This window comes from Pyrgilauda ruficollis, unplaced genomic scaffold (genome assembly GCF_017590135.1).
Source record: "Pyrgilauda ruficollis isolate IOZ18807 unplaced genomic scaffold, ASM1759013v1 scaffold86, whole genome shotgun sequence".
In the NCBI taxonomy this organism is placed as follows: domain Eukaryota; kingdom Metazoa; phylum Chordata; class Aves; order Passeriformes; family Passeridae; genus Pyrgilauda; species Pyrgilauda ruficollis.
Window position 1 is genome coordinate 3,018,252 of NW_024530599.1, and position 15,218 is coordinate 3,033,469.

A 15,218-nucleotide genomic window follows, 5' to 3' on the forward strand; every position below is an offset into this window, starting at 1 on the left:
CCACACTCCCAGAGCCAACAATACTCTGATCCATACTCCCTCCATCCACTTTACCTTAGGTGCCAGGTATGAGCAGGCCACCCAGCCTTTGATGTCATCTGTGATGGTGCGGGGAGGCAGGCAGCAGTTTTACCTGGAGGAGCAGGAAGCCCAGGGGAGGAGCAGATCAGTTAAACTACATTCCCTCTGAGGAAAACACAAGGGAAATGCCTTTCCCCTCAGCAGCAAGGTTTTGAATCCCTACAGAGTTGCAAACCTCTTTGTGCAGTGCATAGCAATCGTGAGCAACTACAAGGAGCCACAGCTCCTGCCTTTGCCTTGCGGTTTGTTGGAGGCTCTGCTGTGAGCCTCCTAAAAAAACTTCCAGAATCCTAAAGCAGCGCAAAAATGCAGCTGTGCTAGCACTGGAGAGAAGGTGTTGCATTGATGCAGGTGCTCACTGACATATGCATGTGTACATATGTGTGTGTGTACATATCTGTATCTACAGGGATCTGTATCAGGTTCTTCCATGTCCAGAGCGCTGGGGAGGGCTCGGCTCTCACAGCTGCTCAGTGTCCAGCACCTCATGGGGTGGGCCCAGCTGGCACTTCACCAAGTGCACACCTGTGCAAACGCACTCTCCCGGTGGCTGAGCCCAGCCCACAAACCCCCAGGCCTGGCGCAGGTGCCGCAGTGACAGCAGGGTGACAGCTGTGCCGTGTCACCAGCTGCCCAGGCCGTGTGCTGCGCTCCCTGTCCCCCACACCCGTGCCATGGAGCTCTCCCTGCTCCCGGGGCTGAGGCAGAGCCTCGCCAGCCAGGCCCCTCCTGCCCTACCTGGGGCCACGCCGGGGTGGCAGCGGTGACGAGCCGGGTCCTGCTCGCGGGGCCACTTCAGTGGCAGAAGCAGCGTCAGCCGCAGTCCAGTGGTGGCCACAGTGACCAGTCCAGCTCTGGGTCCAGAGCAGCAGACCCAGGTGTTCCTCCAGGCACGGGCATGGCACAGGCTGCCACGCTGAGCTGTGGCCTCCAGCAGAAGGGGGACAGCCCTCTCCAGGCAATCCCTCAGTCTCAGCACCCAGTGCCTACCCTGGCAGGGAGGGGGTGACACCAGCAGCACCCCGGGGTGAGGGGCAGCCCCACAGCTCAGGGCTGGAGTCAGCAATGGTCATAGCAGGGGGGTGTGGAGTGTCCATGTGTGCAAGGGTAGCTCAGAGTTCCATGGGGCTATTCCGTGGGCCCATGCAGCCAGGAACAGGGCCAGCTCTGTGCTGCCAGGGCTGACCACAGGGTACAGGGCAGGCCGTGGTGTCAGGGCACCCCAAGGGCCTCAGAGCTGGGCACAGGGGTTCAGGCCACTGCGGGGGAAACATGGGGGGGGCCCATGGTTGGGCTGGGGGTGGAGAGGGGCACTTAGGAGGCCTGTCTGGGCTGGAGACTGATGCCATGCAGGGATCAGACCCCTGGGAATCTCAGCTGTCCTGGCGTGGGGTGTCACTCAAGCCAGGCACTGGTTGTGGAATCAGTGCTGGGGCAGCCCTGGGGCAGGGCCATGTGTCAGTGCAGGGGAGCCAAGGGGCAGTGTCCCCTGCCCAGACGAGCAGCTGGAGCAGAGGATTAGAAGGTCTGAGCTGACTGCTGGAGTGTGGACAGCACCCCTGAGGGAAAGGGGAAGGGGTCAGGTGGGACAACAGGGCTGGCAGGACAGCTGCCCTGTCCCACACTGCCGGAGCTGAGCCAGAGGTGGCAGCCAGGGTCAGCCAAGAGTAAAGATCATCAGACACATCCACGGCGATGAGGTCCGAGGTGGAGCCAGGAAGGTGAGTCAGCCAGGAAGGGAGGTCAGGATCAGGTCCAGGGACAGCAACCAGGTTAGCCACAGTCTAAGGATCACTAGGCAAGTCCGTAATGACGGGCAAAGGCCGCGGTCAAGCTGGGAAGTCAGTCTGTGGGCCAAGGTCTAGCTTCAGATTACTGGGGTCAATGGCCAGGCACAGGCATGGCTGTTGCTCTGGCCAGGCCCCAGCAACAAAACTTCAACCCACTTTGCAGCAGGGATGGCCAGGGCCTCCCAGCCAGGGCACATGGCAGCCACTGCCCCACAGGTGCTCTCTAAGCTGTCCCCAAGCCCCTGGAGTGAAGCCCCATCATGCTGGGGATGGAGGGGGAATGGAGGAGTGCAATAATGACACTCGGTTTCTCTTTGGTGGCAGCAGCAGGATGCCCATCTGCCACAGGCACAGAGCAGCAGCTGGGCTGGCAGGGACATTGCCCAGCTGCTGCTCCAAGCCAGCCACCCCCTCAGGATGCCCAGAGCTTTTGCTTGGTGACAGTGAGTGATGTACCTGGAAGAGCCTGTTGCACTCCATTATCATGTGGGCCAAGCCCTGCGTTGCTGCCAGGTTCTCGTTCAGCTCCCTCTGGTCTGGCTTCCCCAAGCTGCACTTCCTCTGACTGGATCTAGGAGAGGGGAAGGTGAGAGGAAGGCTGAGTGTGCAAAGCGCTGAGAACCACACAAAACACTCTGCACTGAAGGAGCTGCACGGCCATGTAGGGCTCATGCAATGTGACCCTGAAGGTCAATTCCCTCCCAGCACATCCCAAAGCTGTCCAGAGCACTACTGACCAGTAGCAATGGACACCCAAGAAAGGCAAGTCAAAGAATTTATTCCCCAAACACATCTTCACACACTTGGCCAAGAACAACAATGACCCCAAGCTTATTTGTGTACAATCTTCAATATCAAACTCCTTTGATACCTGCAAAGCCCATGTAGAACCTTTTAAATCCCTTGGCCCAAAGCACACCCAACAGTTTCAAAAACAATCCCCTCTTTTAATTCATGCTAGTGGTATTACATCATTAGTCCTGGCTTCTGAAACTTTTATCTATGTACATTCCTGCCAAATGGCTTGAAAATTGGGTGGAAGATAATAGTACTCAGTGCTGCTCCTCAGAGTCAGACCTGTCAGCTTGAAGCCTTTGAAGTGGGAACCATGCACCAAGGCATTAATGCACAGTTACAGCACAGCTACAGCTTCAAAGCATCCTGGCTTCTAAACACTGACAACAAAGAGAAAACTCCATTGCTATCTTTGGTCCTAACATTTCAGAGCAGCGTTGATGTAAAGCAAAGAGGAACAAGTCCCAGAGTGTAGCTCCTAGGAGCTCAGACAGCACGGCAATCCAGCAGGACCTGCTGCCACCACTCCATCACATCCCCAGGTGCCCTCGCAGTGGCCCCGTGGCTCTCCTGCCATGTGCCAGCTCAGCACAGGGATGCCTGAGGCGTTTTCTGATGTTTTGTGACATTGAAAAGAAAATCCTCAGTGTTTTCTTTCCCTTCCCCTGTGCTGTCCAGAGCCTGAAAGATGCCAACAGCACATCTGACAGCTCCTGCTTTGGGACTAGTCCTCCCCTGTAGATCCCCAAGTGAGGTGCTCAGCTCGCTACGCTGTAGGGAGCACGATGCTTCCTGCACAGCCAGCTGTGCTCTCCTGCCCTGATCCTTCTGTCCACAGCCCAGGAGCACCAGCAGAGCAAACAGCCCTGCCTCAGGAGGCCAGATAAGGCATGAATGCTCTCAGAGATTATTTGTCTACTTTGGCCCAAGGGCACCTTCCTCCCTGCACGTACCAACGGGATGTTATGCAACCCAGATACTTTTACTTATTAAGATAAATTTACAGAATCCTCGTGGCTCAATTTGGCAGGAATGATCCCCTTATCACCCAGCAGAACCAGTGCCAGTAGCTGCCTCAGTCTGCCAGGTACCTGCAGGGCCTTATGGCCACACTGGGCTCAGGTGGCCAGCACAGGAGCACATTTCCAATGGCCAGCACCACTTTAATGCCAGCAGTGAGCCACATGCTGGGCTCCTGGGCAGCCATGGGAGTGCAGCAGTGATGAGGGACACACACAAACTGGTCAGGAGCATGGCAATGGGGCCTTACCACAGCCCCCTGCACTGGGCAGTCACATTGCTCCATACACTGCAGGCAGCTCCTGCTGCACCTGAGCAATGGGATTTAAGGCAAACCCCAAGGCACACACAGTCTATTCCCCCTTCAAAATCAGACAGTGAGCCTAGGCCAGCTACAGAAAGCATTGCTCCAGCACGAGCACTGGGGACAGCAGCACTGCCAGCATCAGGTGCCAGTACCTGGTTGAGGAGGAGGAACTGTCCCGCCTCAGGGTGTTGAGGTGAAACAAAGAAGGTGCCAGACAGACAGCAATGTTGGTTGGGGTCATCTGGTTTTCCTCAACAAAAGCCACCACATCGCGCAGGAAGAACAGGAGGATTTTCAAAGCTTCTCGGTTTTCCTTTGGGAGAAGGAGAATAGCAGCCTGGACAGCCTGAAACTGCTCATCCTTCGGCACGTCTGAAACCAGAAACCATGACAAAAATCACTCATGACCTGCACAAGGAGCATCCATCAGCAGGGTCCCAAGCAGGGCACTGAGCTGGTAGGTTCATCCATTTCCCTGTCCCAAGCTCACAGCAGACAAGGAAAGGCCATTATCCCATCAAACATGAACCATTTCTCCTACTGCCTGTCAAGTGCCTGTTCACACCCAGGGATGCTGCTGCCTGACTTGCAATTTATCTTGAACGCCATGCTAATGAACATGTCCTGAACTGAGTCACAATCCAAATAAGGACCTGTCTCCCCATAAAACATTACTCTGCAGTGATACTCTGGAGCTGCTCTACTGTCTTTCCTTTCAGCTTCAAGCATGAAGAGAACAGATGCTCTCAGATAACTCAATTCAGAGACCAGTGTTTTGCCAACAGATTTTAATTCACACTAACCCCCACTGAGACCGTCTGGTCAAACAGCTCTGGCAGCAGGGTGGGTCTGGTTCATCCTGTCACGCATCCCCAGCACAAGGATTTCTCCCATTAACACCACTGCAAAGGGCAGAAGATCACTTCTCCTTCCCTTCAGGTGGAAGCACATACATACATACACAAAACACACTTCTTAGTGAAAGCAGCACAATTCTTATCTCCAAAAGAGTAATTTAATTTGTGCACTTGCTCCAGAAGATGGGTGAGTGGGGTGAATAGAATTTGGGCGTTTGCTGTTTCTCTCCCAAAACAAGAGACAGAAGGTAGACAGTGGCCAGATTACGATAATTGAAGGAAAGAAGTTAAACATGCTTTGGACATGGGAATTGTGGATCTCCTTACAAAGGAGGATTTGTGAAGACAAGAAGAAAACTTATTTCAAACAAATAAATCATTTTCAAACAAAATTTTAAAACCCTGGCAGGTGATGAAATAAAACCCAACAGAACTTGCATGAACCTACACTGTACACAGAACAGCAGCTGCTCATTGACTTCGGTCAATAAAAGCCACATGGGTTAGGCTGCAACACCAGTCCTCTCAGAAAGCTTACAATTTGTCTTTCAAAACCTTTTCTCAAAAGCAGAATAAACTTGTCTGTCCCAAAAATATCATTAGCCCTACTTCAAGCTCCTTTCCCAATCCACCTGCTTTTTGAAAGTGAATTCCTTGAGGGCAAAGTACTGGAAATAGAACCTGTTTAAACTGTATTGAATGCAGTATATCAGCTTTGTGTTTCCTTGGTTTTTGGGTTGAGTCTCAAGGACAGTAACAGTGTGAGCACAGGCAGAAAGCTGCTGGCATTTCCCAGCTGTTTCACAGCAGCTGTTCTTGGGCACTTAATAAAGAAATATATCAATACATCAGGTCTTCTCGCTCAAGGAGCTATGCCATGCCATGAACAAGGGGACCAGGTTATTTCTTAATTTTGCACAAGGAAATAACTGTTTAAAAGCACAGTTTAAGGGGGCGGCTGCAGCATTTCATTACACTCATCCCTCAGGGAAAAGAACTAGCTGGTTCATGGGATGCAGACTGGAAGCTCCCAAGTCCAGAGCCACAATGAACTCATCTTGTCAGAAATGTCCTGCCTGACTTCTCTCCTCTGCAGGGGGACTTGGCACTAGTCCTGGTCTGGCCACTGCCTTGTACAGCTGAACTTTAAGACAGCCAAGGCACTGGAAACTGTCAGTGTTAGCTACAGGGGACAGGAAAGAAGATGACATATGGACTCCATCATTCAGAAGGCTAATTCTTTTTTATTAAGAAACTCATTGATCTTTTGTACCCTAGTTCACTACAGGTGGACTTGATTGGTCCTTTAATTAAAACATCATCACCATTGGTTAATTAAGAAATCACCCTTTGGTAAACAAATCTCTGTAACACATTCCGCACGTGCACAACACCAGGTGCAGCAAGTGAAGATAGGAATTGTTTATCATTCTTTTCTCTGATCTTTTCACAGCCTTTCCCAGAACGATGCCTGGGAAAGCTGTGTGTTTCTCTCTGTGACCAGAGAGCTGCCACCACAGGAGAATGCCAGCTTTTGGTACCTACACTGGTAGATGTGGAGGAAGGATTCACAGAGCCTGCTGGTAAATATAGGCTCAGGAAGGTCTCGGAAATACTGCTTCACCATATCTGCCACGTCAAATGCTGACTGCCCTTCGTAACAGACATTGTTTGGGTTGGTTTCATTCATTTCTCTTAAAGACAGGATCCTGGATTTAACACCGGATTTTCGGAACAGGCCAACCTGTGGGTAAAAGAAATTATTAGAGACAAAGTGAGGAATCCTTGGGAATCAAAATTTTGACAAAAAAGTGATCCTTCACCTTCCTTCTAATAGCAAATATCCTATGGCAGTGGGATTGAACACCAAAATACTTTTGTATCATTAGAAGCCACATGGACATTTCTCCAAGGCAAATCATGCCTGGTGCCCACAGAATCAGCTGTGACATACCAATTTTCATCTTTGTTTGGCTTTTATTTCATACAAAAACACTCATTTTGCCTTTTAAAATCACTGTCCATTCTTTTGGGCAGGCTGTGTTTACACATGGCAACTCTCAGTTTCAAATTCAGCAATGTGTGTCCACCAATAACAAACATACATAGAGTGCTGGCTTACACAAACTGACTGTGAGATGCACAGGACTCCCTGTAACACCTGATATATCTAATCCCTCCACAGGCTGGCAAAGGGATGCCATTTTGAAGGAAATTTTGATGTTCTTTTTGATGTGACTGCCAACTGAGTGAGACTTAGGAGTTTCCCATGAGCTCGACCCACCAAAACTTCTGGTGACAGTTTTACTCAGTGCCACTGAGACAATATTTACACTCTCTGGTTTATTTATATGAACTGAATGGATACCATAACCTCAAAATGAAAAACACTTGCATTGTCACTTCACAGAAGTGAAGTCACACACTTTTGCACTTTGGCATCATATAACACATCTAGACAATGGCAAAGCTCAGGAAGAAAAGTCCTCTCTTTAACTAATATGTCTCATGTCACAAGGTCTTCATTTCTGCAGCTATGCTATGGGAACACCATATACAGCACACACTTCCTCTGCCATCTCCACTCAGGGGATAAATACACAGCTGAGCTCCAGAAAAAGTTGGAACAGGCACTGCTGTAATGTTTTCTCTCTGCTTAGTGATGCATTTCAGCTGAAACAAGACTAATTTTCACATTAGCTCTGGCACTACCAGCAGCCACAGAACAGAGGGAACGATGACACTGTCTGGCAGGTTTGCCTCCTTGGGGAGCAGAGGCATGACACCTCCCCAGGCAAAGACAGCCTGACTGCCTGCACCAAGAGGGTTTCAGTGAGGGAAGGCACAAAAACACAGCACAGGGCTAAAAGTACTCCCAGAGGAAATCAGCACTGGTATTTCCTCTCAGGCCACCTGCTCAGAGCTACACCTTCTGCGTATTCAGAGCCTTAGGGTGTAAAAAAGTCCTTCACAAAAGTATAAAAGAGAGTCTGCTTCCCTGGAGTAGATCTGTCGATGGCCCAGAGCTCCTCTGGGCTGCCTCGAGTTCATACCTGGTCAAGAAAGTGGCTTCTCAGATACTCCAGGGCTTGCAGGATGCCATTGGGCAGGGGGTGGCTTGTTCGCTGCACATTCAGAAGTAAAGGAACCCCAAACACATTTTTGTCCTTGTAGTCTGAGGCTTTTGGCTTTTTAATGAACTTTGGAATGGTCCTGGAAACAAAACCATGTAGATGCAGCTTACTAGGTGTCCAGCACATTGCACCTGCTCCTTTACACCCATCAGAAAGGGCTGAGCTGCACCTTGTCACAACCCCAAATTCTGCCACACACCTGTACACACAGCATCAGGAGGGAGAGAAAATCAGCAAAGGCAATTACAGGGATGACTTCCTCATTTCATTGCTGAAATTAACTTTAATAATGCATCCTCATGGGAAATACATTCCATACAGGTCTGCAGGGTTTTTTCATTCTTTCTATATTCAAGTACCAGCTCCCCATCACAAAATGTACGTAAGTCCTCTGAGTGTCTGAATTTGTCACTGGTTTAGGTCAAACAGACCAGTGCTGAAGGGCTGGATTCTCAGTCCAGCCAACTCTCACCTTAGGTCCCACAGTCCTTAGGATGGTCCCCTGAAAAAGCCCTGCAATTGGGCAAATTTAAAGAGAAATTGTGATATGCCTTAAAATCAGTAACAGCACAACCAGCAGCGAGAGGCAAAGGCCAGAGCAGAGGAAATCCTGGAGCCATGGAAATAACCGTGAAGCTGCTGGCAATTTAATAGGATGAAATTCTTCATCCTGAACATGTGCAATGTAGGCAGACAAGGAAATTCACATGCTTACATCAACTCCTCTCTTTCCAGCTCAGGTTGTTTTAATGTCAGACAACTTACCAGTTCCAGCCCTGCTTACTGGAAGGGGAATATCTGTCCATTAAAGCTGTGAGTTTCAACAGTGCCAGCTTTTGTGTGCGGGCCAGCTGGGCAGCTGACTGGCCATCAGTCTGGAGGGAAAGGCTTTCCAGGTTCTCTTCCACAGACCAGTGCTGCTTCCCGTGCCTACGGGATAAATATTGCTTAACCTTAGGACCGTTTCCACCATCCCCATTTGCTGCCTGCATCTGTGAAGCACCCAAGACTCTAAATGTTATTTGCACTTAAATAGTTATTTGCACTTAAACAAGGTACTTCCCATCCAGGAGGGCCTCTGGCAATACAAACTGTTTCCCTGATTCCAGTGCCTGAGTGCTCATGCAGATTTTGAGTGTCCTGCTTTCAGCAGAGGTCAGATATTGGTGCCCGTGGAGCAGTACCTGCCACCAGCAATGCAGACCTTGCTACCTACGACAGACTTAGAATACTTTGTTATGGCAAATCAATTCTATTTTGAGTGGACAGAATCAAAGGCAAACCCAAGGATGCTGACCTGTTGGTCTTTTTAGAGTCTGTGATGTATGTCAGGTCTGCAGAACCAATCTCCTTGCCCAGGCTACAGCTGCTCTCTCCCTTAGCCTCCCCTGCTGTCTTATCTTCTGAGCCCTCTGTTTCTACAGAGCTTTCTTTAGGGGAGGGTGGATACAAAGAGGTCAAGTCACTGGCAAAATCAGAATCCCCATCATCTGATAACTTCTCTGTCCACTGATCAACCAGCTTCTTGAGACCATTGACATCTGCTATGACACTGTTCAGCTCTGAGAAAACGTCGTCGTCGCCGACTTGCGCGGCCTCCAGACCCTGCGGCTCGGGGCTGGGCATGTTGTCATACACACTCAGCCTGTGATCCCTGCCCAGCACGGGGCTCCTGGCGCCTCTGGGGTCCCTGGAACCGCTTCTGCTCCGGCTCCTCCTGCACCCGTGGAAGCTCCCTGTTCTCCAGTTGACGGAAGAGCAGTCTGCTGGAGACAGAGAGCTGTCTGTAAGTACTGTGGGGAAGGTGCCAGGTTTATGGCCTTGTGGTATTTGAAACATCTGCCTCTTTTGTACAGTCATGTCATTTTTTAGGTTTTGCTGGGATCGATCATTCCCCAGCAACAGCTTGCTGGTGTCCATGTGCTCTGCATACGTCTCCCTTCCTTCACAGGAGCTGCCTGGTTTTATAACAGGGCTTGGAGTGCTCCCTGTGCTGCTGTTTACAGACTGATTGCTGCTGTTGCAGCTCTGGGGAGAAAAGGAAGAATTGTTCTTTGTTCGGATGCCAGAGAGGTCAGAAATATTTACACAGTTCAGCATCTTCATCTTTTCTTCATTAAGTCCTTCCAGAAGAACAGGTTCACTTATTATGGGTCTGGCCTTTGACTGACCACTCCTTAAATTACAGCTCCTTAAGTGCAGCTTCTCCATTTTCTTTAGAAGGCTCTTCCTCTTTTTTGATGGTGACTTATCCAAAAGCTTCTCCTCACTGGTGATATTTAAAAATTCACTGGGGGGAGGAGAACAACTAAAAGCAGAGTCCAGTGAAGGTACCTTAACTGAGGAACATCTTGAGGAGCTCGTGCTCGTTTCCACATCTTCAAAAGGTTTTTGGGAGTTAACAATGTCACTGTCAGCACTGCTGGTGCTGTGAATTGAGGACACATCGTGCTTCTCACCATGATCCAGAAAGAAATTATCCTTGTTGTTGATGATCTTCAACACTGGGCTGCCTGGGGTGGGAGCACCAGCCCCTTCCTCTGCTGGGAATCCTGCCAGGCTCTCGATGCGAGACCACCGCTGGCTGCACCTCTCGTAAGCCCATCTGTCACTTATTGCACAAGGCTCATCATCTTCTGAGTCGTCACTCTTAGAAGGAGAAAAAAAAAACAACACCAGTTTAAGGGCAAAGTTTGGCAAATTTTAAGTTACAAAAACCAGTTTAACATAAAAAATAGACTTAAATTTTCTGCCGACTTCCAAAAACCCCATGACCAACATATGGAAATGTGACCATTCAGACACTGAAGATCTGCCCTAAGTTAGTTGAAAAACATGCTGACAAATGATGCCCAAGCATGCTGACAAATCTGGGAAGCTGACCACAGAAAAAAGTGACAGATTTGATCTAAGGGTGAAAAATCCTGGTTTGTGGCAAATCCAAGGGTTTTGAAAGATAATTGTATTGGGTTTACACTGCCTTTCCTAAAGTCAAACAAATCAAACACTCTCATACTTCTGTGACCAAAACTCATCCATTTTTCAGGTAAAGAAGTGTTTAGCTGTGGGACTGTGGCAGCATCAGTATCTGTGGCACCCTTCTGGAGCCCTCAGCCTCCCTTGCCACCTGCACCAGCTGCCCCCTTGCTGGATTGTCCCCACTCTGGGGGAACGCTGGGACAGTGAAACGTTGGAGAGATGGGAGCCACCTGTCTCTCCTCTCTGGGCTCTCTTGCCCCATTCTGCCCTAAGAGAGAGCAGAACTCTCCAAAACCCAGACATTTTTCCAGAAGATGGCATTATTTTCTCACTATTCCTGCAGTTAATCCACGGTGGCTCAGAGGCTTTGCAGAGCTGGTGCTGCCCAGTCAAGCTGTGGCCACCACTCTGATTTAGCTGCAGGGGCAGAGCACAAAGACAGCACAGCTAAAACCTACCCTGCTTGTATTGGCTGAACATTTGGATTGCCCTTTTAATTTCTTTGTTAAGTCGACAGGAGTGAAATTTCACTTTCAGCACTTAAATGAGGGGGGAAACTACTTAGGAAAGCAATGATAGCCATGCTGAGATGGGGCTCTGGGGCAACTGTTGGACAGTAATATGTGTCAAATCAAATTTTAAAAGTGTTTCAAAAGCCACCCCTAACCTGCCTTGCAAAGTTTCAAATCCCTATGTTTTCTCAACATAAAAAAATGCAAATAGCAGAGCTTTGTGGGATGGAATAGAAAGGAAAGTTCAAAAATTGCTAATCCTTCATGCACTTTTAAACCCAGGTGTTTGTTATAATAGCTAAACACATCTTTAATTAGAACAGCAACTGTATGTTACAGACATACCCGTTTCCTATCACGGCTTATTTCCACTTTCATTGATGCATACTTGTTCAATGTGTTCAACCTTCTAGGGTTTGAGAAAAAACACAGGAGTTTTAAATTTCAACTATTTGATTGCTTGAAAACAAACATGCACCAAACTAGTTGTGATCTTCTATCACGGAGTCTTCACTATTGTCAAAGTCTGACATTCTGTTAGAGGCTCCCATACACTGGCCCCCAAAACCAGCACCAATAACAACACCATGATGTTCACACTTCTAGTTCTGCCATCTTAAAATTAGAGAAGACAACTATAATCAATCATTTAATTTTTAAAAATCATATTATTAGCTTTCTGGTTGTGAAATACTTCATAATGATTTAAGATTTTGAAAGTAAATTAAATTCTGTGTGAGCTTCTTGGAAAAAAAAATTAAAAATCAAGATGTTAACCTGTATCCCTGGAAGGACTGCATTATCTATCATTTTAATTAAAGCTTGTGGAAGCAGTAAGGTCCCCAGACTAGTCAATCACTTAGTTGTCAAACAATAAGTGGCATCAACAGGAGGCACACTGAGTCTCCAAGGAGCACTCAGGACAGAAGTGACACGAAAAAACAAAATATACCCAAAGTTCTCTAAAGCTGTGCTTTAGAGACATGTGTGAACAACTCCTCTTGGTGCTCTGGTGCAGGCAGAGCTGGAGTTCAGGTGACCTGACAGCACAGAAAAGGACCAGAACACCTTGCCAGGAGAGGAACTTTGCAGTGCCCTAAGTGTTAGAAATCATCATTTCTGCTGAAGAAACTCTGCTAAACAATCCCATCATGAGGAGGCTGCAGTAACTGCAGTACCAACGGAAGCAGGAGCCTCACGCTATCCTGGCACTGTTCCATGGGGAAATTCCACAGGGCCCTGGGTCTGACTTGGCACTGACAATGCAGGTTCACTTGTGTGCTCTGAACAGCTGTGGCAAAGCAATAACTTCAAACCAGTACCTTTGCTTCTCACCCAAAAAATATTCAGATCTCATGCAGATAATTTCTTTTTGTCTATCTGCTGGAACAGGAGTTGGAGGAAATTCCTGCACTCCATTATACATGATCCTAGAGAGCAGCCTGCCATGCTTGCAGGGAACTCGTTATTTTTAATCAGCTTGCAGCCATTTCACATCACAAAAAAGATATTTAATGCCCAATGTAACATCCCTGGGAGCTTGGCTGAAGAGGCAGTGCAGACATGTGCTTAATTTACCTTTTAATTCCTAAAACAACCAACTATAGTGGCACTAAACTATGTGCTGAAGTGATTTCCTTCAGTCACAGATTTGGTGACTTTGTTCCTCTCTGACAAAAGCAGAGGCAGGAAAAGATGAGTAACCAGTAACTGGGCGGCTGGGGGTATCAAAGATGATCCATGATTAATGTTTACCTGAACAGTGATTCAATCGCATCTCCATCTAAAAATTCATGATCTCTCCTCACAGTTTTTACATCAATGGGAAACTGCATATCTGTGAACAAAGAAGTTGAATCTGAAACCTGAGTTGTAATTGCAAAGACTTTCAGTTTTGCAGCTCATTTATCACAGTTGAAATGAAACTACTTCTATTTCTATGGCTGTGCATTCCTGCAAACATCCTTCCAGCAAGTGAGGATCAGTTCCTTAGGGCAAGTGGGAGAATAAATGCAGGGATCTGCTTGCTGCTGCTATTACAGGTGGACAAGCCCTTCTGCATCTCCAGGAGCTTGCAGTCACTGAGTGCCATAGACAAGAAACACAAAATAACCTTTACATTTGCTTCGGTTCTCTGCACCTTCTACAGAATAAAGCAGGGATTGTTTTACATGAGCCTTTGCCATGGTGAGGTGCGATGCAGCACATGAGGTTCTCTGAGCTCTAGGGAGCCTGACACATCATGCTGGGCTGGAAGCTGAAGAGTTCAGTGTTTCAGCTCCTGAGATTTAGCCTTGCACATGAGGGAACCACTGAGGTCCACATGTGTTTTCTTAGCTCATTTTATAAGCTTTATTTTCCTAGCCAGATCAGGAAACAGCATAAACAGCAAGGTAATGCAGGGGATTCATTTTCCAGAAGCATGGCAATGCACATTTCCAACAAACAACCTACAAAATACAATCTGCTGTAGGCAGACAGAAAGCATTTCCAGGTTTCATGGAATACAGCTTTCAACGCAGCTCTAAGGCTTGACTTCAAATTTTCAATTTTGCAGTGACCAGGGTAGGTGAGAATGAGAGAAGTTAATGTTGTTCTTTTAACTGCAGTTCTTTGATAAAATCTTTCTTAAAAATAGGTTAGCTTTTGTTACTTTCAGTGATTGTAACAAAAAACATATTTTAAAGAAGAACTGTTTTAAGGCATATGCACAAGTGTGGCCTGAAAAGTTATACAAGCTCTCAACAAATTCATACCTCCTCCCAAGAAATAAGCACACTTTGTAGTTTTAACAACATGAAAACATGCTGAAATTACATTTTTGACTGGCTGGCTGCTGCTGAATATTCCTCCTGAACACTTATGACTGCAAGATGATTTTTTCCAACATTCTTTTTCAAACCACCAATAAAGCAATCTCACTCAGATCACAGGCTGGAGAGCCTCAGAGGAGTTTTGGTTGCAATCAGTGGTTGGAAACATCACTTCCAGCACCCCAAGGAAAAAAAGGCTGGAAAAATTATAAGCAACTAAAAACAACAAAATCAGAAATTTGACTGAGTTACAGTCTAACAATAGGGAAAGAAAACCAGGGAAGATTTGGTCCTTTAAAGAATTGTTCTGAGTCCCTGCTGAGATGTCCCTTCTGCAAGGAAACACACCAGGTCACTACTTTCCTACAGGTTTGCATGAAGATATAACAGAATTTGGAAGTGCTTCCATCAGAAGTGTCAGGTTCTAAAATATATTATTTATGTGAACAATTCCACTCAAATTCAGTGTCAGCTGCTTGGCAAGTCTTTGTGATCATACCTTCAAACAGCTGAGCATACTGGGGAAATCCAGCAGCTCTCAGCCAGTCGCAGGCTTCTCTGGCTTCGATTTCTGCAATGAGAACACACAATTGTTCATGGACAGTGCTCACCAGAGTCAGTGATAAGCTAATTTCACCTGGCACACTCTCTGAGAATCTTGCATGTTAATGTTTTGTTAGGATATTGCTAAAAAGGAATAAATCCTTGTATCCAATGCAGCTACATGCACATAGCTCTGCAATAGTCATTCATACTATTGAGATAAGCAAACACAGGATTGGCAGATTTGAATACATCCTTGGGATGTCTCACAGGGGGCTAAATCAGCTGTCCCTGAGCTGGGGCAGTGGAGCCTCTGCTGCAGTAGAAATGAGTGTCCAGAGCAGGCTGTGGGGCACACATCTGTGCCCTCACACGGCACAGCCTGCT

At 47.6% G+C, this 15,218-nt stretch overlaps 1 protein-coding gene across 7 annotated transcripts in view; it reads right to left on the reverse strand.

Annotated features, from left to right (window-relative positions):
• The window catches only part of LOC121364583 (rho GTPase-activating protein 7-like), a 49,851-nt gene that overhangs the window by 387 nt on the left and 34,246 nt on the right, over window positions 1-15,218 (reverse strand). For 3 of the 7 annotated variants that reach the window (XM_041487966.1, XM_041487969.1, XM_041487968.1), the window contains exons 2-11: window positions 14,788-14,859; window positions 13,231-13,312; window positions 11,821-11,884; window positions 9,282-10,633; window positions 8,750-8,914; window positions 7,904-8,063; window positions 6,396-6,594; window positions 4,146-4,365; window positions 2,328-2,442; window positions 55-133 (exon numbers count right to left, since the gene is read on the reverse strand). In XM_041487966.1, coding sequence (XP_041343900.1) covers window positions 95-133; window positions 2,328-2,442; window positions 4,146-4,365; window positions 6,396-6,594; window positions 7,904-8,063; window positions 8,750-8,914; window positions 9,282-10,633; window positions 11,821-11,884; window positions 13,231-13,312; window positions 14,788-14,859 — 2,468 coding nt within the window. In that variant the 3' untranslated portion in view covers window positions 55-94. Of the gene's footprint in view, window positions 1-54; window positions 134-819; window positions 1,929-2,327; window positions 2,443-4,145; window positions 4,366-6,395; window positions 6,595-7,903; window positions 8,064-8,749; window positions 8,915-9,281; window positions 10,634-11,820; window positions 11,885-13,230; window positions 13,313-14,787; window positions 14,860-15,218 lie in introns of all 7 variants that reach the window. The other 4 variants (XM_041487974.1, XM_041487973.1, XM_041487967.1 and 1 more) reach the window with 3 other exon arrangements.